We start from the raw sequence: 26,211 nt of genomic DNA, 5'->3' as shown, positions 1-26,211 counted from the left end.
GGTAGCTTTATAGGTAGATATATAGGTAGATATATAGGTAGATAGAAGGTAGATATATAGGTAGATATATAGGTAGATAGAAGGTAGATATATAGGTAGATATATAGGTAGATAGATAGTTGCCTACTCCTATGCCTGAGACCTCTCCCAAGGCCCCAGTCACCTGCACAGCTGCCTTCTGCCCAGGCCCTCCAGAGAGGAGCTTTCATAGATTTCTTTCTTTGGTGGGGGTGGGGATAGGGATGCCCTTGGGTCTGGCCAACAAGACTCTCCTGTAATTCGTGTAGGAAGGATGTTGTCCAGTGTCAGCCCGAGGATGGATTCCTCTTTTTGAGTCCTGGTTCCTCTCGAGGTTTCTTCCTTTCATCCCCAGAGAGTTTTCCTCATCACTGTCATTTCTGTCACTGAATACACAGGATAATCACAAGACAATGAGAAACACCTGAATCTAATAAGAGGGGAGATAAACAAAACACGAGACAAAGGATGGAAAACCAGAAACAAAACTGGAAAAGGGGCAGAACTAGGAACAAAATCAAAACGGGAAGACATTGCCACGGGAACCACAGCGGCAATGACAGAACCCACCCCCCACCCCCAAATGGTTCATGTAGTACTATTCTTGTCAATCTTTTTATGTTGCTTGAAAACTGGGGACTTTTGTGGATAAGGCATGTGAATACTGTTTTTTATGGAATTTGTTGTTGGAGAAAACTGAAAAAGAAATGGAATAAAAATCTTAAGATGAGACATTTGTCCTGTCTGCTACCTGCCATAGGGCCTCCATGCCATGCAGTCATTTAATTGGACTAGCCATTGTATCTTTCCTTATGCAAGACTCTGTTTCTGAACATTTATCCATTACAAATTCCCACTAAATTCAACCTGAGAAACATTTTTCAGGACTTGCTCTGGAAAGCACATCTAAAAAGGAGGTCATGTCAATCATGCACTTTGCCAGAATGTTTTTGAAATCTGATGGTTAATGTTTGTAAATTATATATGTATTTTAACAAATATTGGAGGCAAAGTAGAAAAAGGACAATAACTTAATTAAAATGAATCATTATTAATAATAATAACTTAATAAAAATAATAACCTAATAATAAAGGTTCTGTTTAAGTGATGTCTAGCATGCAGTACCACCATGGTTCATTGGTGGCCTGCGGCATACAGCTTGAAAAAAAATTCCATTCCATTTAACAGATGCTCTTATTAGAATCAATTGATTTCACCAAATGAGTAATAGAACCCACACGCTCTGGTGGACATACGCTTGACTTAGTACTGACATATGGCATAGACACAGAGAATGTAGTTATACTATCCCGGGCGGATGCCATCTCAGACCATTCCCTAATATCATTTGAACGACATATGAGCCACAATATAATAACCTTGCCTCGCTATCATACCAGACACATGATCACTTGAGCCACTGCAACTAGATTTATTGTGACTAGGATATTTGCAACTAGTATACCCTCAAAGCCCATGGAACCTGATAAAATAACTCACTGCTTTAGAATCAGTATTCCGGAGCACACTCAGTGATGTCGCTCCACTTAAGAATAAATGAATTAGGGACAAAAAATTTATACCTTGTTATAATGATCACATTCGCAATTTAAACACTCAAAAATAGAACGTAAATAGTGCCACACTAAGCTTGTAGTCTTCCATCTTACGTGGAAGGAGAGCCTTCTCAAATATAGAAAGTTACTCATTACCGCTCCAACAGCTTATCTCTTGACCCTATTATAAAATAATAAAAAATAATCCTAGATTTCTATTTAGTACAATTGCACATCTAACTAGGAATAAAACTGACACCAATGCTCAGATTACATCACACAGTAGTAATGAGTTAATGAATTTATTTAATGAGAAAATTAAGCACATTAGAAATAACATTAAGAATATTAACGTGACATCAGGCAGCTACTTAGAGATCAGAACAACCAAGCCAAAAAGTACTGTAGAATCCTTTGCACCTGTTCAAGAGGCAGAACTTACATCTCTGATCTCACGCTCAAAATCCCTTACTTGCTTACTAGATTCACTGCTAATCTCATACGTGCATCAGAACCAGATACATAAAGTTGTAATGTTTGTGATCTTGAGGGTGAATACACATGTGGATTACAGTTGTCTCATATGAGGGAGTACGGAAAGTCAGAGTCCAACATACGACATGAAGACATGACTAAATGACAATAGGTATAGAATAAAAAGCAGTGAGTTTAATAACAAACAGAAAAACACAAAACATTAGAGAATACTGGTTTGCAGGATAACAATAACTAAACAAGGAAACCAAACCAGAAAACACTTAAGGTTTTATATATGTGACTATAAACAGATTGTAAAACAAAGAACGAAGGAGACTAATAGTTAACACTAGTAACAATGGGAGCTTTTGTTTGAACACAGACAAAACACAAATAGACATGGAAGATGAAGAAACAGCCAAAACAATGAGGAGGACAGAAATATAAACCAGACTAAGTCAAACAAAGGGCATCCTTATTTACATAAGCAAACCGAGAAAACTGAAACACAATAAGAGAGACATAGCAAGAGAACATAAGAATACTAAGGAACAATAGGATGCTAAGGGAGAACCTAAGAGAATGACCAGCAAAGACAGGAGACACACAAGCAGTTTAAATAGTATGGGTAATAGGACACAAGTAGAAACAGCTGGAAATTATTAAGGACAGAGAACAAACCAAACAAGAATGAGAAAACACGAAAGCAAAACAGTTACCATGGAGACAGAGGAAGCTCAGGAATGGGAGTGTGACAGAAGTCTTTCAGTCAGGGTTTAGGCCTAATCATAGTATGGAGTTAGCGCTAATTAAAGTAGTTAATGACCTGTTGGTAGCTTCTGACCAGGGTTATGTTTCTTTGCTTATATTGCTTGATCTGAGTGCAGAATTTGACAGTATAGATCACAACATTTTACTAGATAGACTCGAAAATGTTGGGATTAGGGGAACATCCCTTTCCTGGTTTAAATCTTATCTATCATAAATGGAGACTTCTCAGCATACAACAAGGTTAGTTATGGTGTCCCACAAGGATCTGTTCTAGGGCCTTTTCTTTTTTCTTTATAAATGTTATAAATAAATGTAAACACTCTAGGTGACATCATATGATAAAACTGTACAAGTTTGCACTTCTACGCTGATGATACTCAGCTATGTGTCTCAGCCAAACCAGAGGACATATATCATCTTAGTATAATTAATGAATAAATAAAGGACGTCAGACACCGGATGTTGAGGAACTTTCTCTCATTTAAACCTGACAAAACAGAGGTGCTTCTATTAGACCCAGAGACATCTAGGTCCTCGCTCTCTAATTACTCAGTGAACCTCAATGGTCTCCAAATTACATCTTCCCTAACAGTTAAAGATCTTGGAGTTATTATGGATCCAAATCTTTTGTTCGAAGCTCATGTAAATATTATTTCTAGGATCGCCTTTCTCCACCTCAGGAACATTACAAAGATTAGGAACATGCTCTTCTCACATGATGCAGAAAAGCTAGTCCAAGCAATTATCACTTCAAGATTGGTCTACTGTCATGTAAAGTATCTCAAGTTCAAGTTCAAGTTCGGTTTATTCGTCACATACATAGTCATACACAGTATAACACGCAGTGAAATGGTGGAGAGTGCTCTGTCCAAACTGAGGAAGAGAAACAGGGGTGCATAGAGAAAAATATATATATATGCAGATAAATATATATATTCTATGCATGTACAAAAATATATTAACAATGTATGTACAATATATGTATATTATGATTATATACACAATGTACAATGTATATGGTTGGGTATATATGTACACAATCTACAGAATGTACAGATCCATTTTGTATAATAACATATCTACAGTTGTTGTGTAACAGGGTAATTGAGTATAAATCTAAATCTATATATACAGATGTACAGATATACAGTCATGTTACATGGTGGTGGTGGCGGTCCCCACAGTTTATCAGTTTCCCTGATTCAGGGCCCGAATGGCCTGTGGGAAGAATCTCCTCTTCAGCCTCTCTGTCTTGGTCTTCAGGGAGCGGAAGCGCCTCCCTGACCTCAACAGAGAGAAGAGTCTATTGTTGGGATGGGTGGGATCCTTCACAATTTTCCTGGCCTTGGTCTGGCACCGCTTGTAGTAGATGGTCTGCAGGTCAGGAAGTTCCGTGTGAGTGATGCACTCTGCTGAACGCACTACCCTTTGGAGTGCTTGTCTGTCCTGCTTGGTGCTATTCCCAAACCAGACTGTGATGTTCCCCGTGAGGATGCTCTTGATAGTGCAGGTGTAGAAGTTCCGCAGTACTTTGGAGGGCAGTCTGAAGTCCCTTAGGCGTCTGAGGTGGTAAAGACGCTGACGAGCCTTCTTTGTCAGGGAGTTGGTATGGCGGGACCAGGACAGGTCCTGCGAGATGTGAACTCCAAGGTACCTGAAACTATCTACTCTCTCCACCGTGGTTCCACTGATTCTCACAGGTTGGTAGTGCCGCTCCTGCTTCTTGCTGCAATCCACGATCAGCTCCTTTGTCTTACTGACGTTTAGGAGGAGATTATTTTCCTGGCACCAGTTTTCCAGGTGTTTAATCTCCTCCAGGTAGGCCCTCTCGTCGTTGTCCGAGATCAGACCCACGACAACGGTGTCGTCAGCAAACTTGACAATGATGTTAGAGCTGGAAGTGGCTGTGCAGTCGTAGGTGTACAGTGAGTAGAGCAGGGGGCTTAGGACACAACCCTGAGGAGCTCCAGTGCTGAGGGTGAGGGTGGATGAGGTGCAGTTGCCCACCCGTACTGATTGTGGTCTGTCTGTTTGGAAGTTGGAGATCCAGTCGCACAGGGATGTATGCAGTCCTAGATCTCCCAACTTAGTAGTGAGTAGGGAGGGGATGATAGTGTTAAATGCTGAACTGTAGTCGACAAACAGCATTTTAACATAATTTCCCCTCCCTTCGTCCAGGTGAGTCAGTGTAGTGTGGAGCAGATGTTCAATTGCATCGTCAGTGGAGCGGTTGTGGCGGTATGCAAACTGCAGTGGGTCCATGGAGGCTGGCAGTGAAGATGTGATGAAGTCTCTGACTAGCTTTTCAAAGCACTTCATCACGACTGATGTGAGGGCGACAGGGCGGTAGTCATTGAGGTCGGAGGGTCGAGGTTTCTTCGGGACGGGGACGATAGTGGACCGCTTGAAGCTGGACAGGACGATACCGAGCGTCAGGGAGAGATTGAAGATGTCGGTGAATACCGGGGCTAGCTGATCTGCGCAGGCTTTGAGGACCCTCCCGCAGATACCGTCTGGTCCCATCGCCTTCTGGCTGTACCATTAAGTGCCTAAACAAGCTCCAGCTAGTACAAAACGCAGGAGCCAGAGTTATTACTAGAACTAGAAAATGTGATCACATCACTTCTATCTTAGTTACTTTACATTGGCTCCCAATAAAATTTCGTATTGATTATAAAATACTTCTAATGACATAGAAAGCACTGAATGGGCTTGCCCCACAGTACCTTAGAAAACTCCTAGTGCATTACGATCCACTATGTCTGCTTAGCTGAAAAGGTGCAGGATCTTTACTAGTACCAAGAATATGAAAATCTACAGCAAGGGGCAGAGCCTTTTCCTATAAAAGCTCCCACACTATGGAATAACCTTCCTATAAATGTTTGAGACTCAGAAAACCTATCTGTGCAATCAGGCATTTTATTATCTACTTCCCATCTTAGGTAAAGGTGTAGAACTGAGGGTCCATGGACATTGAGAGTTTTGATAAATGGGAATGTTATGATGCTGTCACTTCACCTCTCTTTTGTCATTCACTTTTGTTGACTGAGAGCGGCAGAGTGCTGATGTCCCAGGGTACCCTCATGTCTGTGGTTCCTTCTGGTTCTTTCCTCTTAGCTGTGCTGCCATAGCTAGATCTGCCAGAGTCCATCACTGTACATTATAGGTCCCTAATTTACACACCCTCCTACCTGGACATGCCTCATAATCTACTCTCTCTTTCTGCCTAAGTACACCTACCCCTGATGCCATGATGTTACTTAGCCTTCACCCATCTCAGCTGCCATGACTACTCCCACCACCCCTGATGTCCCCTGCTGTTTCCCACCACACGTCCACCCCAGCCAACTAACTTCTCTGTTGCCTTTGATAGTCATTCTCTTGCAGGATGGGACTTCTAGAAAACCAGACTAGACATTAATTGCTTGTTTTTTCATGTAATTATTATTTATTCATTTTTCTTTTAAAAATTGTTACCATTGTGGTGACTGTTGTCAGACAGAGGAGGATGGGCCCCCCTCTTAGAGTCTTGGTTCCTCTCAAGGTTTCTCATGTTCTAGGGAGTTTTTCCTTGACACTGTCATCCTGGGCTTGCTCACTGGGGGCTTGGACTTGGACATTTGTAAAGCTGCTTTGTGACAACATCTGTTGTAAAAAGCGCAAGGTACAATTTTCAGTTATGTTACACATGTAGGTGAGTGCAGTGTAAGTAGTCTTGCTCTTATTGGTATATCATAGGTACTTGACCAGACAGGGATTGAACCCTAGTCTCTCAAAGGGGCAGCAGTGCTGTTACACGCTACACTATACAAACTAACTTTGGACGAAAGTCTTGCTTCTTTTAGTTATAGAATGTTATAAAAGTAATAAAGTTTAAGTTATAAAACCAGGTGTGAACAGAGAAAAAATATCATAAAGTTGATCATGTGTCCTTTTAGGAACATTTTTCTTTTAGACACCTAGTACTTTTTATAAAGTAAAGCCTCAATGTATTGTTCTAAAATGTTGTACTGATGACAGAAAGTCTTGGAGAAATCATAACTGTGAAAACTTTCACACAGTCCCTAAATCCACGTTATACACGTAATAATAATAATAATAATAATAATAATAATAATAATAATAATTATTATTATTATTATTAATGCATAAATGTATTTATTAATCACGTCTTACAATTTGTTTAAGACAGTATGCTTCGTGGTGGTTTCAATTTTTGGTCCCTTGCTCTGTGGAAAAAAAAAATACTCAAGTCCTGCTTCTAATTACCAGAATTTTGAAAGCATCTCAGTTTCTGCCTTCGTCATTACAAACCCTCAGTTAAATGTGTTTTCCGCGATGAAGAGCGTTTAGTGGTGTTCCGGGTTACTCCTGAAAGAAGACTGGAGTGTTCACAACAGATTTTGTTGTAATTGCCAGTAGTGTTTTGCCTGAGTTCACTATTTAGGTTAGATCATACTGGCGGTTAAGACTAACCTCGCCAATTGCCACAATTTGCGCTTTAAGCCTGCACTACGGAGAAAACCGAAATCTAGGTAAGTATTTGGACTTGTGAACTACATGAGTGGGCTATGCTTCTGTTTCTAAGATCTACTGTATGGAATTTAAAAGTATACTTGTACGAAAAGTGTTTTCTCTCATCAAAGCGAGCGCTCGGGACTGGTGTGAAAAGCTAGGTGTGTCGCAATAGTGGAAGCGGGGAGGTGAACGCGTTTGATGGTTTTCTGCTACTATTGTACAGCCTTTACTTTAACACCACAAAGTGCATCATTTATATATTTTTAAATAAGCGACTTTAGGGGTCTTTTAAAATGCTTATTATACCCAGAATTTGATCAAAGTCGCGATCAAACCCATCCAACAGACACTGCCCCCACGCAAACTGGAAATGCAACATTGTTATCAATCAATTTCACTAAAAATAGCAATCTGTTGCATTTGAGAGTATAAATATTCCACAAAGTTTATCTGAACCCCCAGATTTATTAGTTGCACAAATATGTGACTGTGATTTTTGAAGTGTAGCCCACACGTGTTCAGTTGGCCTTACGTGAGCTTCAAGGTAGAGCTCGCCGTCGGTAGCCCGTCCACTGTATGACAAGAACTTTGCTGATCAGTGGTAGGTGCAGTGCCCTACGGGATCAGTTTATCTATTAATTGGACCGTCCAGTTTCCCCTTTAAAGGCACATTAGTCAAGATTCAAGAAACACCACCTCTAGCGGGGAAGTATCTGAACACAACAACACAACGATTTTTTAAAATGATCTGAATCCTCCACACGGACACAAAGCACGCCTCTATGATATTAGAGCTACGGTGGTCAGCAGTGTTTAATTACAGCTTTCTAGCATCGAAAGGTTATCATACTTCGTGATTTGACAAGTTGTTAGCAAATAGTTACCAATATAGCAGGGTGGGAGTGTTTGTATGCAGAAGTCTGGGTTCATGATGAGCATTGGGAGAGGGCTACAATCAATGGCTTGCCTAGGCATTGGCTATGGGGCTGTTTCATCCGCGTCTTTTCTCAGATCAGATTCGCATTATTGGGCGCACTTTGGGCAAGGCCATTGTAAAATATAACCACGAATGAAATCCCTACGACTCAATACGTCAAAACGTAGCATCCGTTGCACCGCACAAACTTGATTTTAAACTAAACCGCCCCACCTCCATTTTTCTTTTGTGTTCTTTGAGCCTCAGACTTCATGCGAGTGAGGCGGTGGCGACATGCAGAACAATGAAAAAGGTCATTTTAAGACCGCGTTGTGTGACTGAACATTGTAGAAGCGATTGTAGGGAAAAATAGCAAACGGTATCAAAAATGGATATACATTTTTCTTAACATGAATTGATGAAACTTGTTACCCACAGACTGGTTAAGGTTAGCGAGTCTTGCCACAGATCTGCACCATCAAAGCGGCAGCTTTACTCAACATTATGCTCATAACTATTGACTTTAGCTAACGCAAGCATCGGAGCACTGGCCCACCTCAAACTGGAATAAAATTAAATTAGCCATCACTTTCAGCCCGACTGTCGACATTGGTGGATACAGTGATTCGTACTTAATACCCAGTGTAAGTAGATTTAATAGTAGAGACGGAAGAAAAAAAAAATGAAAAAGCAGCTAGGATAATGGTAATTATTAAAACTAGCTACACATAAAATTTACAATGTACCAGAAAGGTACGTAGGCCACTTTTGTAGTTGTAGGTGGACATAAGACCTTTTCCATTAAACGGGCATGCCAAGGCAGGCAGGACGGAACACACAGCAGAGCATCTCGATGTATTGGTTAAGTACTCACAAATTAATCTTATATTAAATGTACCAGTGCAACACAGTAGGAATCAATGCAGTTTCAGTAGAATTGTACCAATATAGCAAAGCCCCTAAAAGTGAGATCTGATTTTATTCTTGGTTTGATTTCACGAACATTTGGTAAAGATTTCATAGAGCAACATTTCTTCTTGGGCAGAACCCTGGTATGTATTCTGTTTGGCAAATTAAGATGATATACCATTACATTTATTTTTTTGTCACAGAGACTTGTGGTCTTATCCAAGTACTCTACAAATGCTTTTTTATAGCAGTGGCGTTTGGCGAGAGGCTTCATCAGACCCTTGTGTCTGTGGGATATGGTGTTGCCCTCTCCAAAATGTAGCTTCTTGATAGGGAAACTACAAATCTATAAACACAGCTAATAATGATTTGTTAGCTGCAAGGGAGTCTGATGCAGTTGACCAGTGTTACATATATTTCCCTGAATGTGGTTCACCCAAAGCATCACTTTACTTAGTTCTATAAGTGATACAATTTATCTACTATAAAGTCTGTCGCCCAAACAATTCAAGCATTAGCTATGTACCTATCCTGGAGAAAAATAACAAATTCTGTATGCAACTTCATCCTCCTTGCATGTAATACTGCTTTCCAATTGGAAAAATGGGGTCTGTCAACATGATCATTTCTACGTTAGAAGGATTATGGCAGTGCTCTAAAGCACATAACGTAAAAATGGTGTAGCTAACCTGATGTGAAATGGTGCATCTCATAAGAGATTCGGATGAATGGGCAGATAGGAAGTTGTCTAGGCTAGGTTTGGTGAATATGAGTGTGCCTGAGTCCCGTCTGATGCAGAACCAACTCTGGAACTGTCATCCACAAACTATTGGGTGAAAAACTAGAGCATCGAGATATATGTTCATCATTTCTGTTACTGAAAACTATGTTGATAGGTATACAATAATTAAAATAATTTTCTTGCTAGGCTATTGCAGTAATGTTTGAAAGGGTGGATGAAATAGTGCTTGTGTTTCAAAAGATTTATTAGATGTGGTGGTTTGGTAATATGTATTTGGCCCTCATGGTCTTAAATCGTAATTCCATGATGTTGCATTGACATCAATTTAGAATTTTCATTCTGTTCACTCACAGAACATGTGGTCCTTTTGGGTCCTGTCCTTGCTGCTCATTGTTATGGGTAAGATTTTTTTTTTCCAACTCAGGTTACATATGTTCAGTTTTGTTACCATTTTAGACTTCATTATACAAGATGAATTATATCTGTCATAAATGTTTACAATCATATGTTCACTTTTCCTCTTTCCCTATAGACTCCTGTGCCGTTAAATTAGATTCCATACAACTGAAGCATGGCTTTCAGCTTAGTTTCAAGCTGCTGAAAGAAGCCCAGTCACTGGAGTTTAGCGCTCTGAATGGAAAAGTACAGTACACTATTTGGTCCAGCAGTGTCAAGCCCAAAAAGGGACAAGTGACAGGATGGGGTAATGACAAGCGCTTTATAATTAAGTCTGTCACTTTTGATGATCAAGGCAACTACACCCAGAAGAGCTTAAAGAGGACTGTGCTAGTCAATGTCAAAGTGAAAGTTGTGCGTAAGTAGTGTTGGTCTTTTTTTAAACACATCTTTCTCATCACATCCATCATTTCCCAATGTTGCCTCTAAAAGAGTACAAAACCACTTTGATTCAAAGTCTAATGCTACCCCTCCCAATTGCTTTTGAAGCATCAGTGATTGGGAAGGAATGTGTGGCAGGAGAGACACTGAAGATTCCACTGAGGGGTCTTACAAGCCGTCAAGCAACACTGGATTTTTACAGCCACGATCTGAACCTCACTTTGGTAGACCATGGCTTGCCTATTGGCAAGAGCCACCCTAACTACTATGAACGGCTCAAAGTGACTACTGAAACTATCGAGGTGCTTAATGTCAGTGTGTCTGACATGGGCAATTACACACTCCAAGATGATCGAGGTCGCAAGGTCTTGATGGTCATAATGAAACTTGTTGGTGAGTTGTCACTATTTACATTGTTACAAGTGTTGTGTTATTATAATTAGTGAACTTTATTGTTTTTTTTTTGGTAGGTACCAATAAATATAGAATATAATACAGGTTGCTACACTTTGGTTAATCTGTTTTAGTTTCCCAGAAACCTTATCTTCATAATGACCTGGACTTGTATTAATGATTTTGGATTTTTCAAAAACATTGCATTCATTATTGTTTATGTTTAATGGCAATGATCACACATCTAACAAAACTGCACCAAACATTAAAATATTTAGATATTTGCTGAAAAGAAGTTTTAGCTATGTAGCCCAATCACTGGTCAAGAGTGGTGCAGAGACAGATTGTTTAATTAGCTTCAGGGCTCTTGGGACTCTCTGGAATGGGTTAAAATGGCCAGTTACTGACAATGGATGTGTGTGTGGTGCTCCACAGGCAAATGTCCTTTAGACAGAGGGGTTTAACTTTAGAACAAGCATTTACTATTCACAAATACTTCAACTATAGAACTCACTTAGCTAAGAAGTACAGTGTGACAATATGTAGATATTTCAAATTATTAAGAGATAAGGCTTACATTCTTAAAACTCGAATATTCTTAAAAAATTGCTAAAATGTTCATTATCTTAACCACATTTTATTAATTAATCTTAACAATCAGAATCTTAAGAGAAAATTGAGTAGTCTATAGTGTATAAAATTGCATTTCTCTCTTTGCTACACTGAGTTTGTTGCTTTGTATACTAGCCTGTGTTAATGTGTGGGCACCTTTCTATCTGAAGATCATCATGAAAAAAAACTCAACCCTCTGGTAGCGTTGATGCTCCTGTTGGGAATTCCGGCTGGTGTTTGCTGCTGCTGTAGGAAGAGGATCTTTAAAAAGAGCGGCCATCCCACCACCACAACCAATGTGCAGTCTGGGAACCTGATTCCCCCACCTGGGCCTCCACCCTCCTACAACACTGTTGTGGATCCTGCAGTCCCTGGCCTGGTAAGGTGCAGGACACAGAAAGGGTTGCATTTGTTGAAGGCATTTATGAATTGTTCAAATTGACAGAGTAGCATATTTTTGGTTTTGTGAAATTCCATTGTGCTGTTTGTTTTGTTTGGTGTGTCTACACTGCAATATAATTGATTTCTTATGAATATATTAATGAATGTATTTCTGCACAGGGCGAGTGTATTAGGTATGAATTCACTGTGTGTGAAAGGTGATGCTGTTAAACTGGTTTGCCTACTGGTTCAGATTTTTCACACTTGACGAGTGACTTGGTGGATGTGGAGTGTTTTAAAATTGGCACAATTGTTCTCAAACACACGTGTATTTGTGAATTTGTGTTTATTAATCAGTTATATACATGGTTTGTAAATCCTTCATGTCTAATGGCAGTGAGTGAGAAATTGTGATTACCACTGAAAGTTAGAGTAAAATGCATTTAAACATGTTGGTTACAGCTGTATGATCTAATAGTGTTTGTGATGTTGGATTCCAGATAAACACTCCCACATATCCTGCCCCAGGTGATAGTAAGGTTTATCCTCCTCCCAACCCAGCATTTGCTCCTCAGCCATACTATGGTGGGCAGCATGCCATGCCTCCTAATCTTGTGAGTCTCACACACACACACACACACACACACACACACACACACACACACACACACACACACACACACACACACACACACACACACACACACACACACACATATATCTCGGGTGTGCTTCCCCAGGGGAAATTGTTTAAAGGCACCAAATGGAACTGCTGGAACAGGCTGCCAATAGTGCAGTTCCAAACTGTCCCCTCTGTATTTTACTTGCACATTCATGTACACCTGCATCCAGTCTTTGCTCAAAGATCTGGAACAGGTAAAATGTCCACATCCCCTATATTAAATTAGACCAGATTTGTGCAATATGCAGAAATACAATAAATAAATAAATAATCAAGATGATTAAAAAAATGTTTTTCTCATAGCTCTCTACACTGTCTCCTGTTTGGTAGGGCATTAGTTCTGAATACAGCCACAACAACCCTGCTTATCCTCCTGCTGTCCCTGAGTTTCCTCCTGGCCAGCTGTCCCAGTGGAGCGCTGCTTCCTCCATCCCACCTGCTCCTGCTGTATGGTGGTTTCATTCACAGATATGTCTTTTATTCTGTCCTTAACTCTAATTACAGCTATGTCGAAAGTCTCTCCTCTCGTAATAAAAATGTCTACACTGAAAACTGTTGCATGATGGTCATGGTGCTGGACTGGCTTTTTTAAAATGAAGATCCTGTTCCTACAGCAGTAGCAAACACCAGCAGAAATACCCATTCATGTTCACAGGCCTCTCATGGCTTTGATGCTCCTGTTGGGTATTCCGGCTGGTGTTTGCTGCTGCTGTAGGAACAGGATCTTTAAAAAGAGCGGCCATCCCACCACCACAACCAATGTGCAGTCTGGGAACCTGATTCCCCCACTTGGGCCTCCACCCTCCTACAACACTGTTGTGGTTCCTGCAATCCCTGGCCCAGTAAGGTGCTGGACACAGCAAGGGTTGCATTTGTCGAAGGTATTTATGAATTGTTCAAATCTACAGAGTAGCAAGTAGCATATTTTTGGTTTTGTGAAATTATGTTGCACTGTTGTGTTTTGTGTCTACTCTATATGTGCTTTTATTTGTTGATTTTAGGGGCACACCCTCAACAGTGCAGCCACAATGAACAATGTTACAATATAATTAATTACTTATGAGTATATTAACAAATGTATTTGTGTTCGGGGTGGGTGTATTAGGTATGTATTTATTGTGTGTGAGAACTGATGCTGGTAAACTGGGCTCCCAACTGGTTCAGTTTTTTCTCTCTTAACGATTAACTTGCCAGAGGAGCCCACACACGTTTCTGGATTGTCTTTGATAACTGATAAGACAATGTTGCACTGAATTATGTTTTAATACCGCAGTGTTTATGCTGTTTGTAGTAAACTGACATGTTCAAAAATTTGCAGGACTGTTGCTGGAATTTCTCTCTCTCTCTCTCTCTCTCTCTCTCTCTCTCTCTCTCTCTCTCTCTCTCTCATATATATATATATATATATATATATATATATATATATATATATATATATATATATATATATATATATAAAATGCTTCATGTCTAATGGCAGTGAGTGAGAAATTGTGATTACCACTGAAAGTTAGAGTAAAATGCATTTAAACATGTTGGTTACAGCTGTATGATCTAATAGTGTTTGTGATGTTGGATTCCAGATAAACACTCCCACATATCCTGCCCCAGGTGATAGTAAGGTTTATCCTCCTCCCAACCCAGCATTTGCTCCTCAGCCATACTATGGTGGGCAGCATGCCATGCCTCCTAATCTTGTGAGTCTCACACACACACACACACACACACACACACACACACACACACACACACACACACACACACACACACACACACACACACACACATATATATATATCTCTCGGGTGTGCTTCCCCAGGGGAAATTGTTTAAAGGCACCAAATGGAACTGCTGGAACAGGCTGCCACTAGTGCAGTGCCAAACTGTTCCCTCTTGATTTTTCTTTCTCTTAATAATAAAGACAAATTGGAAAATGTTTTTCTCGTAACTCTGTTCATTGTCTCCTGTTTGCTAGGGCATTAGTTCTGAACACAGCCATGAAACACCACTTAACATCCTGTTGGCCTTGTTGTGTGGTTTTGTTTTAATTCATAGATATTTGTTATTCTCTCATACACAGTAATCAGAGCTTTGTTGAACGTCACTGCTCTCATAATAAAATGTCTACGCTGAATATGGCTGTTATTTTACGCCTGTGTTGCTGTGTAACTGTGTTTGCAGGATGTGGCCCCAGTGATGTTCCATGCTCCCGCTGGACCTGCTGCAGTCACAGGGGAAATAAACATGAATGAAATATCTCCTGCCACTCCACTGCTAACGCCTTCTCAACCCGAGGTATCGCTACTGTCTTGCTCATAGCTTGACGTCGTTTCTCCCTTCCTCCCTATCTGTCTGTCTGTCTCCCTGTCTGTCTGTCTCCCTGTCTGTCTCCCTGTCTGTCTGTCTGTCTCCCTGTCTGTCTGCCTGTCTGTCTGTCTCCCTGTCTGTCTGCCTGTCTGTCTGTCTGTCTGTCTGTCGGCTGGCTCCTAGCTTAGTCCTGCCTGTGCCTTTTCTTTAGTTGTCTTTCCTTCTGTTTTAATCTGAGTACCGGGGCGCTGGAGCGCACATGGAGTCGTCTTCGTTGTGCTCCTTCACACCCGGTGAGCATAGCTGGTCTTCCACGACTATCCTGGCTAAGTGGGACTGGTTTAACCGCTATCATGCTGGCCGGTCGCACACGATCTCACTGTAGTCACACCGGTTGAGTGAGCCGCGATGTGCATTTAACATACAAGTCTGCACTCACTACTGCTGCTCCGGTGCTCCCCTGGAGGCGTTCAGAGCATGCTTGACTTTCTAAGCATAAGAAATAAGCATATTAAGCAAGCAGAAGTATGCTTGGATTTATTACCAAAGCTACTGTCGAACTTAATCCACAGACACACTACACGACTTTCAAAGTCATCAGATCACTGTACTGTTCACACTACAGAACTCGCTATTTTGCAATTTTGCCACAAGATCTCATTGACATCAAAGGCAATGTTCTCTCTGGCCAGACAGTGGCGTGACGTATCCAGCTCAGCATGCGCCCTCATTAGTGTCACTGCAAGCTTCCTCCATCACCTGGAAGAGGACTGTGCACTGGTGGGGTGGGCGATCATAGACCTTCCATCTCCATGCTGAAAAGAACTCCTCAACAGGATTGAAGAATGGAGAGTATGGTGGCAGGTGAAGCCCAACTAATTGTGGGTGTTCAGTGAACCAGTTGTGTACCTGAGCAACCCCGTGGAAACTTACACTGTCTCAGATAGCAAACCTGGACTGCCCTGGTCCCTCATCCTTGTGATGGAGAATATGTATGTTGTGCAGTGATGGAAGGAAGGTTATGTGGGCAGTGTTGTAGGGACCAACAATGGCATGATGAACATCATCATTCTGGCTAATGGCTGCACACATTGTGATGTTGACACAACGCTGCACATATACACTGATGACAGCATGGCATCCTATGATGTTCCTTCCCCTGTGCCTTGTTTTGGCAAGGTTGAAGCAAGCTTCATGTCGTGAACTTGTGTTCCACTTCAGCAATGTCTAGCTCCATCACTATCTGAAAACAAACATTACAGTATTGTATGACAGTAGGAAATAGCCATAAAGTAGTCAACAGTGTTTCAGAGGACACTGGAATACAGTACTGGTGAGAGGATAGCATGGCGTACTTACTCATACTCAGTGCAGTTGTTTCCCTTTCAGAGCTGCACTGAAATGGCACCCTGTATAGCAGCTTCATGTATACTTCATGTCTTTTCAGGAGACACCACAGTGCTCACCAGATGGATATTGCTGAACATGACAATGTCAGTCATGTGTTGTAGTTGTTGTAAATGTGTGCTATTGTCTGCCCTGAACATGTTTATGATGATCTCTTCCTGCTTCAGCATGAACAGTCATCTTTCTCCAGGAAGGAGTAGTGTAACAGTTCTGCAAAAACATGATATAAATGTTTTCTAGCATGAAATGAAATGTTACTGTAATTAATGATGTGGTACTACACTACAGTAGTATACACAGTTTAGTTGTGTGAGTTCAGTAGTATGGTATAGAGGAAAAGTCTACTTGCCTATTCTTATTTCAAAATGTCTGGGTGATGCTTCCTACAGTAGTGCTCCGGATTAAACTGGACCCTCTGCCCAAAACCACATGGTCAACCACAGCGGCCCAGATCTCATCCATAATGGAGGCTTGTCCTCTTCCTCATCCTCTTTCTCTCTGTCCAGTACTAGCCTCCATTGATAAGGCTGTACTGGCAAACCAAGATTTGTAACATGTGGCCTCTTTATATGGCTCAGGCTCTGATTTCTGAAGATTTGTAAAAATGATCCAGAAGTGTTTTCACCAGTGAGGACTGGGTTTGTGTAGTTTGTAAAAAAACAAAAAAACAAAAAAACAAAAAAAAACCCCCCACAGGATTTTCAATTTTGAAAATGTTCTAATCTAATCTAGTGTCTAATTTAGGGAACTGTGGTTAGTGTTTTCAAAAAGTGTGTTTTAGAATTGCTAAATGAGTGTAAGGCAGAGAATTTGCTTATAGTTTAGTGTCCCAGGTAAATAGATAAGCTACACGAGTTAGTGTTTCGCAATATTGTGCTACAAGTACCAGTTTGGGTCTGCAAAAAAACACTGCACTTGCCGACCATCTTGACGCATTTGCTCCTATAAAAACTAAAAGTCTCTTTTAACACTCCCTCACCCTTGTTGTTTGGAAAGACTGTAAGAAATGTAACCTCTCTCTTCATGATGGAGCTTCTAAACAGCATATATCAGCTTGTGAAGATGCTTTACACACAGCAAAAATCAACCTATATTGCCAATCACAACAAGAATACAAACATTAACTCGCAACACCTTCTAACAGTCGCAAAGCTATTTGACCCAGCTAGAAACGTCGTGGCTATATCTTCTGAGAACTTTTCTACTTTTTAAAAAACAATCTCTCGAACATCTAGATATAGCGGCCCCTACTGGACAGACCTCAACATCAACACTTAGAGCTCAACATCGCTACACTTAGTAATCAGTCACTGCTTCTTGATCATGTTCTCTGTCTTTAAGATTCCAGCGGGTACACCGGTTCTTAAAACACCGGCCTAGACACTACTAATTTCATTAGCTAACTATCGTTCCATCTTCAATTTTCCATTTTTCTTCAAAGTTCTTGAGCTAATCGTTCCTACTCTAATCAACCTAGAAAACAATAAACTTTTTGAATCCTTTCAGTCAGGTTTTTTCTTACCACAGTACTAAAACTGCCTTCATTAAAGACTGATATTGGTGCCCTCTCCACCATTCTCATTCTATTCTTGTCTGGGGGCCTTGTGAGATGGGTATCAATGATTCTGCTGTTAACAGGTTTACATCCAGGATCTCAGATAGAAAACCCTCAGGTCTTATACCTCTGTTCTTTCTCAAGGGGTCCATCAATATTCTGTCCTTGGACCCCTGCTATTTATCTAAATCCTTCTGCTTCTTCACATCATACATCACTTTAAATGTTCTTCTACCTGCATATCTTTCTTCCACCTTACACAACATCGCAAAGATTAGACCTTACCCGTCTGTCTGCTACTGAGTCTCTTATCAGTGCCTTCCTTTCCAGTTGCCTCTTCTGCCCAGTATTAACTCCACCTTACTTCACAAACATCAAATGTTTCACAATCCTGCCACACGTATTCTGACACAGGATCATCTCAGCAAATCGCACCCATTTTGCATAATCTCCACTGGCTTCTGGTTAAATATCACATTCATTTCAAAATTCTCCTCCTCACATTCTAAACTCTCAATAATCTTGCCCCCTCTTATCACCTGCTCTCCTGCAGCCCATAACAAGGAGGACCCATTCTGATAGCTTCTCCTGGGCCAGGCTGAGCTGTCCAATCTTCTCACCTCCACTCTCTTGGTGTTGCTCCCAAGACTTCTTTGGAATTCCCCCCTGCCTCCCAAGTCAGATTATCCAGATAACTTTCCATATTTAAATTCAACCTAAACATTTTTTCCTCTTGCATCTGACCTGTCTAAGGTTTAAATCAGTTCCACTTCTGCATCTCTCCTCAGTTCATGTACTTTGTTTTTTCACACTGTCTCTCTTCTTGCCCTGCACCTATACTGTTTTCTGTTCCCTTGCTATGTGTTTACTGGCTCTGGGTTTATTTTGTGATTCTTTTTCACTTTGCAAGCATATTTTGGTTAATAAAAATTGCGATATAAATATATTTTATAATTTCTTAAATTATGGTATTTTGGAGTGTGTCATACTGGAGGTTAGCCTATGTGTTTAGCGTAAAACATTTTTAGTAACACTGAAATCATACCTTTAAATACAGTCAAACATTAGTTCTTTATGTGGTTATGGTGCACAAAATATACTTTGCAATGAAAGAAACTTTAGAAACTAAACAAAACCTATGTTTAACTTGAACCTTAACTAGTAATCCCTGACATCAGACCAGGGTACTGTACCAACATTTGTTTACTTCGAACACTGGTTAAATTAAAAATCACAAACTTCATGTCTTTGCATTGTTTCCAAAGGCTTTACATTCAAATGAACCATAGTTGTTTTTATTCATGCTACATATGTGCTAAAGGTGCTGAACTGTTGACATTGATGACACCGTACTGTGCATGAGGTTTCCACCCTACGATGTTGAAGGTTTTGAAGTAGCCTAGTATAAATACCAAGTATAAAGGCATTCCTCATGCTTCTGTTCTAAACATTTTCCATTCTTTCACTGCCTCATTTCCCCTGATTTTTCCCCATGGACTCTCTTTCTCTCAGTGCATAAAAACTGTCCATCTGCCTCTCCTAGGTGAGACAGTCCCCGGGTTCCTATGCTGCTGCTGACTTCCTGAACTCTGACTCTGCTGTCCAGTTCAACGTCAACACAGGAAAGAACACTTCTTCCAACTTTCTGTAGTTACTCCAGCTTCCTGGTGTGTCCCACAGGACCTTCAGCTAAAACAAAAGCCAAAAAACATGAGCAGGGGCAATTAGAGCCATTCCTTCTAAGGAGGGTTTTAATCTCCATTTTTAAACGTTTGACACTCAGGTTCATTTTTGACTAACACTTGTAAAGGGATGGCACCATTGAGGAACATTTAAATGCAGATTTAGGATTTTTATTAATGTGAACAAACATCAGAACTGAAAGCTGAGTTCATGGGTTAATGACCTGGTTTCCATCATACTGATTCAAAAGGGGTGTTACTCAGTGCCACCCTAACTGCCTTAAGCTCATTCATTCTCCATAAGGAAACCTTATGCCAACTTAAGTTGATATTCATTTACCATTTTCAGGGTAGTTGGTTCTTACTTTTAATGTTTGATGTTACATGTACTGTCATGTGTCTATAATATTTAGGTGTCCACAGTAGCAGCATGTCAGGGATTTGAAATATCCGTGTTTGTTGTACCATTCAGCATTTTCCCTGCCTCAACACACCTGATTCTTCATCTCATCAGCTAATTACTAAACCCTTTAGCAGATGAATCTGATGTTTTTGATTTATTATTGTACTGTAATATCCAATATTCATGTATAACCAATAGTAGTGTGTTCAAAATTATTAGCATTTGAAAATAGTTACAAAAGAATGTACTTACTCCATGTATTAACAATTGTTACCTGAAACTACCCTGTTGTATAATATGCTTATAGTTAAAACTGGAAGAGAGAATCTTGGACTGGAACAAGATAATCTTGGACATAAAATGATCTGTAGAATGTCAATCTTTTTATTGAAGATTCACTTCAATATGAAATGAATACATAATACCCAAAATAATAAAGGGAAACCATACGTTTGAGTGCTGCTGCAAGGGTAAACCTATTTACCTGGGCATAAATTCAACAAAAATGCTCTCCAGAGTTTAGCTGCTCGACTGTTACGCCGATACGGCCATATGAATAAAGTACCTCTGGAAAAATGGCTTGCTGTTTCTGAATCATTTGAGGATTTTGGAACATTTTGATTAACAGCTCTATGAATAAGGACCCAGTTCTTGAATCACTTATCAATTACCACTAAATCATACTCAAAGACTGGGTCTGCTTATAGCAGAGTATGTACTGTAGATGAATGAATTAAATTGTGGATTCACAATTTTTTAGAAGGGATTTTAAATGTGACAAGTGATCAACCATTTTACTTAATCTATTCAGCCCCTTTGCACAATTGTACACAATTTGGTTTAATCAGTGATGAATTGTTCATGCCAAACAATGGGCATGGTTGCAAGTAGGTATAATTTTGTTCACTTTCAGCGTTGTTTTCGGCCTGAATTATTCGTTTTTTCTCTTCTTTTCAAATTCTCTTAGCCGGCTCTCCAGCATCTTGACTTTCGCCTCTAGTTTGGTCGTTGTATCCTTCCGAAAAGTTGACGGCCCGACGCCCAGCAGTATGCAGGCAAACACTAGGACAGCCAATCGCATGGCCGTTGTTTCAGTACTAGCTCCAGCGTCGCTCAGAATTAGCCCAAACGTGGCCACAGCAAAAATGATCTTCAACAGCCACAGAGTAATTCTTACCACCCCAGCAAGCAAGCTGACTGCCAAGGACAGAATCCAGTAGCAGACCAGTGCCAGCAAAGCCCACCGAAGGACGATAATCACACCATCAGCGGTGACGCGACTTGCAGGCAGATTGGCTTGACAAAAGAAGAAAAAAAAGTATCAGCAATCAGCAACGTGTTCGAATTCAGTTTACAATGTATCATCAAGTGGCGCACAGAATAAGGATCCGCTTTCCAGACTTGTGTATCTGCAGTTTATAGAATGAATGAGACAAATTCACCATCGATTCCAGCTGTGGCAAGAATTTCAGACATGTATCCGCCCGCCACATTCAAAGCATTAGCCACGGCCTCCGATGTCACTTTGACAGCATCCCGTACGGTCTGTTTAAAGACAGCAGGACACGATCATCTTTGAAAAGGTACTTACGCTACGAGGATTTCTCCGGGACAAAATTACATCAATCTCTAAGACAAACGGAAGACCTAAGACGCTAACCTGTATCAATATGTCGACCGCTTGCTTGCCGATTAAAGACACCAGGTAACCATGCGCGTCCTCGGCTAAACGCGTAACAGAAGAGCGGACAGTCTGCCACACAGTCGACGCTGGCGGCTCATCTTCTGATCCCAAATTGAAATTCAAACAAATCCTTATGTTTAAAAAAATCATTGCCATCAACAAGACTCTTGACATTTTAAATCCCAAGATACGTCCACTACCTACAAACCCTCAAGTTTTTTTTCTTCTTCTATTTCCTTTCGCGGCTGTTATATGTTAGTAAACGACTGGGTATAACCTGTAAAAACTAAAATGCCTTCTCTTGAGGAGAACTACATTACGACTTACGGCCAGCTGAAAAACCAGGAACTAGAAAAACCCTGGAAAAAGAGAATGATGCAACACGTAGTTACTGTGGGGTTTCAGCTAGGCCTGTGTTATTCTTCATTTAAATACGTTACTTTAAAATTCACTGAAATATAGTGTCAGTAACTCTACTGGTTAACTTCTGGCCACTTCTCCGATTACATACAGAAGTAAGGCATACGCTTTTAAGAGGCGTTTTTTTACTATGAAGAAGCAATAGCGCTGCCTATCGACAAAGATGGGAATTTTACCGAATTCAACTGAGTCTCTATGTTTCAATTGTTGAAAGGTCATATTTTTCTGTTAATGAACAGACAATGCAAATGTGTGCTTCCCTTTTCTCTCCGATTCTAGAAAAAAGTTATTTGTTAATTAAGAAATCTGGTTTAAGCCATATAGGTATATATAAAAAGGGGTTCATGTCATAATATGCTAATTTATTAGTATTCCACCATGTTGTTGTAATGGAGATGTTAAAGTAGCCAGGATGTTTTATAATTTTAGATGTGAAGAACCTCAAGCAACTGCACTGTAACTCATTCCTGGTTAGCAAGCAGTAGATTTCACACAAGGTGGCAATATGGGAAAAAATACAACTAGGCTACTATATCACAGCGGTCCTTTGCGTTAATGTCACTGGCCTTGCTAGCTTGGTGCCCATCTGTCAGATGTGCCAGTCACAGAAACAGAGCCTTTGTGTGTTAGCATGGCATGCTCAAATGTAATGCACTATTTAAAGTAAGATAACTGTGGAACTCCAAAAAGGGAAAAAAGACAAATCAGATACCTGGTCTAGAATCCTGTCCACACTGTAGGTATTCATCTGACCCCCAATCTAAATATGTTGGGCTTTACACACAATGCTCAGATGACAAAGGATGTCTGTTCTGAAAACATCTGAGCACTTGTAGAGAATAGGAACCATTTAAAAGTGCAGGCAGAACAAATATAATTCATCATGTGGATCTATAGCATGGATGGAGTCCAGGTAATTGAAGGCAACATGGTAATTACTTCTCGCAGACCACTCTGTAAATTTTGAGTGTGCTGGTTATGAACACTTCTAGGTTGTGTCAATTTTTCATCCAAGAGCCCCATTTGAATGTCAAGACAGTCCTCTCACAGCCAAAGAAAAATACAGCCAGATCCTTCATCTTCTTCTTTTGGCAATGTCTGAATCTAATGGAGGACAAACTAAATATTAAACACATGGGTATGAAGATCATGGGATAAGAGAAATTTTAAACTTACATAGTGTGTAGCAATGAACTTTAAATGATACTTAATGAGCAAGTAAGTTCTTTTGAATTAGGAATGCTCAACATTGTAGAGCACTAAATAAAGCATTTTTCATTTGTGCATTATTGCGATGTTAAGTAATTGTTACGGATGCCTGCATAAGGCCAGTGACTAACATGGATTGTACAGAATACAAGGTATGCTACAGACCATTCCTGTGCATGCATGTATCCATTTTAAAGCATGCAAACCTGTCCTTCCTATTAAAATGGACTGTTTCTCTGCCTCCATTTACCAAGCTTTTTATCCAGCACTGAGAGCTCCAAATATCTCATCCTTTCTAAAGGCTTACTAGGACCATCTTACGAAACTCTATGGTAAATTCCTGGTCTAGGCAGGGAGACAGGATGTGATGTGGTATGGGTAACTATCTTTTAACTGAAAACAGAACAGAAAATACTCCAGATTTTCACCTCTCTCTGGTGGTCTCTCTGGTTCCACAAATCTACTGAAATAGAAGTTGGTATATAGGTAGATTGCCATTAACCACACAGACGCAACCAATTTTTTTACCCACTGGTTCACTAGGTTACTTCTCCACACTGAAGATGACACTCAGCCAGGCCCTCACTTCCACAGATAATGGCAAACAGTTGGAGTGGGGTTCCAATTGCTGTACCTCGTGGATAGAGACTGTGGGTAAATATGCTGTTTGGCTCAATCTCTCAGGCCTGCCCACCAGTGAGAAAAAAAATGCATTGCAGGTCTCCCTGTGGAGCCAGGGAAGTCTCTCTTTGTCCGAGGTATTGACCTGATGTAGCAGTGCTGTGATGACGAGAAAAAGGAGGATGAGGCATTTAAACTGTGCATGCCTGGAAAAACACCACATCATCTGCTGCCCCTCATTAGGTCTTCACGAGACCCTCCCAGGGGCCAATGCATCATAGCACTGGCAGGTCTAAGCCCTGCAACAAACACCCACCAGGCCAGATGTCCGTTGCTGCAACTGAAGATAAAAATTCTAAACCCCACCTCCTCTGATATCAAGAGTAAAAGGCCTGGCAAATGAGTAAGCGTGAGAGAGTCTTTGTTATACTTGATGTATAACCTCCATACTCCATACATTTAAGTCCCTGCCAGCCCATTCGTTGCAGGCTCGAGTTCCTCTCACAGAGAATACAGAAACACCCAGTTTGTGTGGGCAGCCAGAACCCACACATGGGTTCCATTGCTCATTGCAGCTGCAGCACCAGTTTAAGTGCTGCTGCAAATATGTCTCCCAGCACACAGTGGTATCTCATTGAAGGGAGACAGTTTTTAATGGTGCAAAACAGTGTTACCACACCATTAGTATGACACCATTCCCACATTCACAAAGAATTACGGACAAAAATTATTTAAACGTGGAAAATAAGCAGCTGGCATTAAATCACGCTTAGCAGCCCCTTACGTCAACACCATCTTTATCGCTAGATGGAAGTCTTGCAATGTCTAAGTATATTGCCGCTCTTTTTGTAGTTCCAAACTGCCACTTATCTACTGTTATGTTCTTGGAGAAGGGTCTGGACACGGATCTTATTTTCTTTTCAGTTGTTCTTGGTGTTGTGGTATTAGAATTGTTTTTTTAGGTTATCCACACGAGGGCGGACCAGAGCTGTCGAAGAGCTGTCGAGGTGACGTCGTTACAGCAACGGACGACCTGATTGGCTACAAGGAAAATTAACCTCCGGTTAAAATTCTGCGTCGCGAATATTATTCGGGGGTGTCTTGTTCGGTGGACCCTTTAAGATGGTGTGTTGAAGTTGACTGTTCTTTTTTTGGTCCCAGGTTCTTTAGAATAGGGCCTTCTGAGTGATTAATTGCTGTCCAGCTAGGTTCTTCGATAGAGCCTTTGAGACGTACTCGATGTTTAGAGGCTTTATGCACAAGTCCTCGAGTAGTTACATGAAATGCTTCTCTATCAACAACATTGAGTTGTTACATCCCTGTGTCAAAAGGACCACTGAGTCACTTACTGATAATTGATTGCCTGAAATATTGAGTATTGTTTGTGTTATTGTTTGGAGTTGTAGGGGTGGGTGCCGTGTTTTTTTTGTTTTGTTTTATTTCTGTTTGTGATGAGTTGAGGGAAGAGTGATTTGTATTTTATTTTCTTTGGTTTTAGAGAAAAATGAAATACTCCTGTTTAGGTTCGGTTTATGTTGTGTGTCTATATATATTTTTTGTGTGTCTATATATATTTTTTTGTATATGTTGTTTCTATACCATCAAAGAAAACCAATAATAGAATACTGAAAATTCCTTACAGAGTGTGGGAGCTCAAGTACTATAGCCTAAAGTTATAATATTTAGTTTACCGCATAATCCCAGTGTTTCAGATGGATTATTTTAATTTCCTGTCTCTTGGAAAAAGGATTGATTTAGGTATTTTCCCTGGACCAAAGTGAACAGCTAGTTCCCAAAAAGGGGGAGTTCACTATATTGAATCTTGGATTTGATAAAATCTTTGAACAGAAATTTGATAAAATTTATTTCAGATGACTAATTCCAGGACAGTGTTACAAGACACACACCATGTGTTTTGAAAAAGTGAAACTGAGCAAGCTCTGTTTCATTCTAATGATGCCCATGTCTGAAATTACAGGGTTTTCTGAACTCTATCCAGGTTGTAGCTTCCTTAAAATAAGACTTCATGAAGTGGATTTTTATCTCTCCACCATGCAGCCCCTTTCATGATCTCTCACGTTTTCACAGTGACACACTTTTTTCACTGCAC

The 26,211-nt window shown here is 40.4% G+C and overlaps 2 protein-coding genes across 4 annotated transcripts; one reads left to right on the top strand and one right to left on the bottom strand.

Moving 5' to 3' along the window:
• The first annotated feature begins 7,098 nt into the window (after positions 1-7,098).
• On the top strand, positions 7,099-20,746 carry LOC113569496 (uncharacterized). 3 transcript variants are annotated; one of them, XM_081724181.1, is made up of 10 exons: positions 7,099-7,358; positions 10,262-10,307; positions 10,441-10,722; positions 10,854-11,138; positions 11,921-12,129; positions 12,632-12,745; positions 13,144-13,260; positions 14,397-14,510; positions 14,995-15,108; positions 19,626-20,746. In XM_081724181.1, exons 2-10 carry the CDS (start codon positions 10,265-10,267, stop codon positions 19,731-19,733), a joined length of 1,386 nt encoding a protein of 461 aa, XP_081580307.1. In that variant the 5' UTR covers positions 7,099-7,358; positions 10,262-10,264; the 3' UTR covers positions 19,734-20,746. The 3 variants fall into 3 exon arrangements, with proteins under 3 accessions (XP_081580307.1, XP_035387456.1, XP_081580308.1); XM_035531563.2 differs by lacking the exon at positions 7,099-7,358 and adding an exon at positions 8,541-8,901; XM_081724182.1 differs by lacking the exon at positions 7,099-7,358 and adding an exon at positions 9,198-9,309.
• Positions 20,529-23,698, bottom strand: tmem109 (transmembrane protein 109). Its single transcript, XM_027000500.3, has 3 exons — positions 21,828-23,698; positions 21,610-21,712; positions 20,529-21,463 (listed from the first exon to the last, which is right to left on the bottom strand). The coding sequence occupies exons 1-3, from the start codon at positions 22,023-22,025 to the stop codon at positions 21,099-21,101; spliced, it is 666 nt and encodes a 221-aa protein (XP_026856301.3). The 5' UTR covers positions 22,026-23,698; the 3' UTR covers positions 20,529-21,098.
• Between the last annotated feature and the right edge of the window lie 2,513 nt (positions 23,699-26,211).

Source organism: Electrophorus electricus, chromosome 12 (genome assembly GCF_041902795.1).
Source record: "Electrophorus electricus isolate QZ-2024a chromosome 12, ASM4190279v1, whole genome shotgun sequence".
In the NCBI taxonomy this organism is placed as follows: Eukaryota; Metazoa; Chordata; class Actinopteri; order Gymnotiformes; family Gymnotidae; genus Electrophorus; species Electrophorus electricus.
The sequence above is the reverse complement of the archived record's forward strand: the minus strand, read 5'-3'. Positions and strand labels throughout refer to the sequence as shown.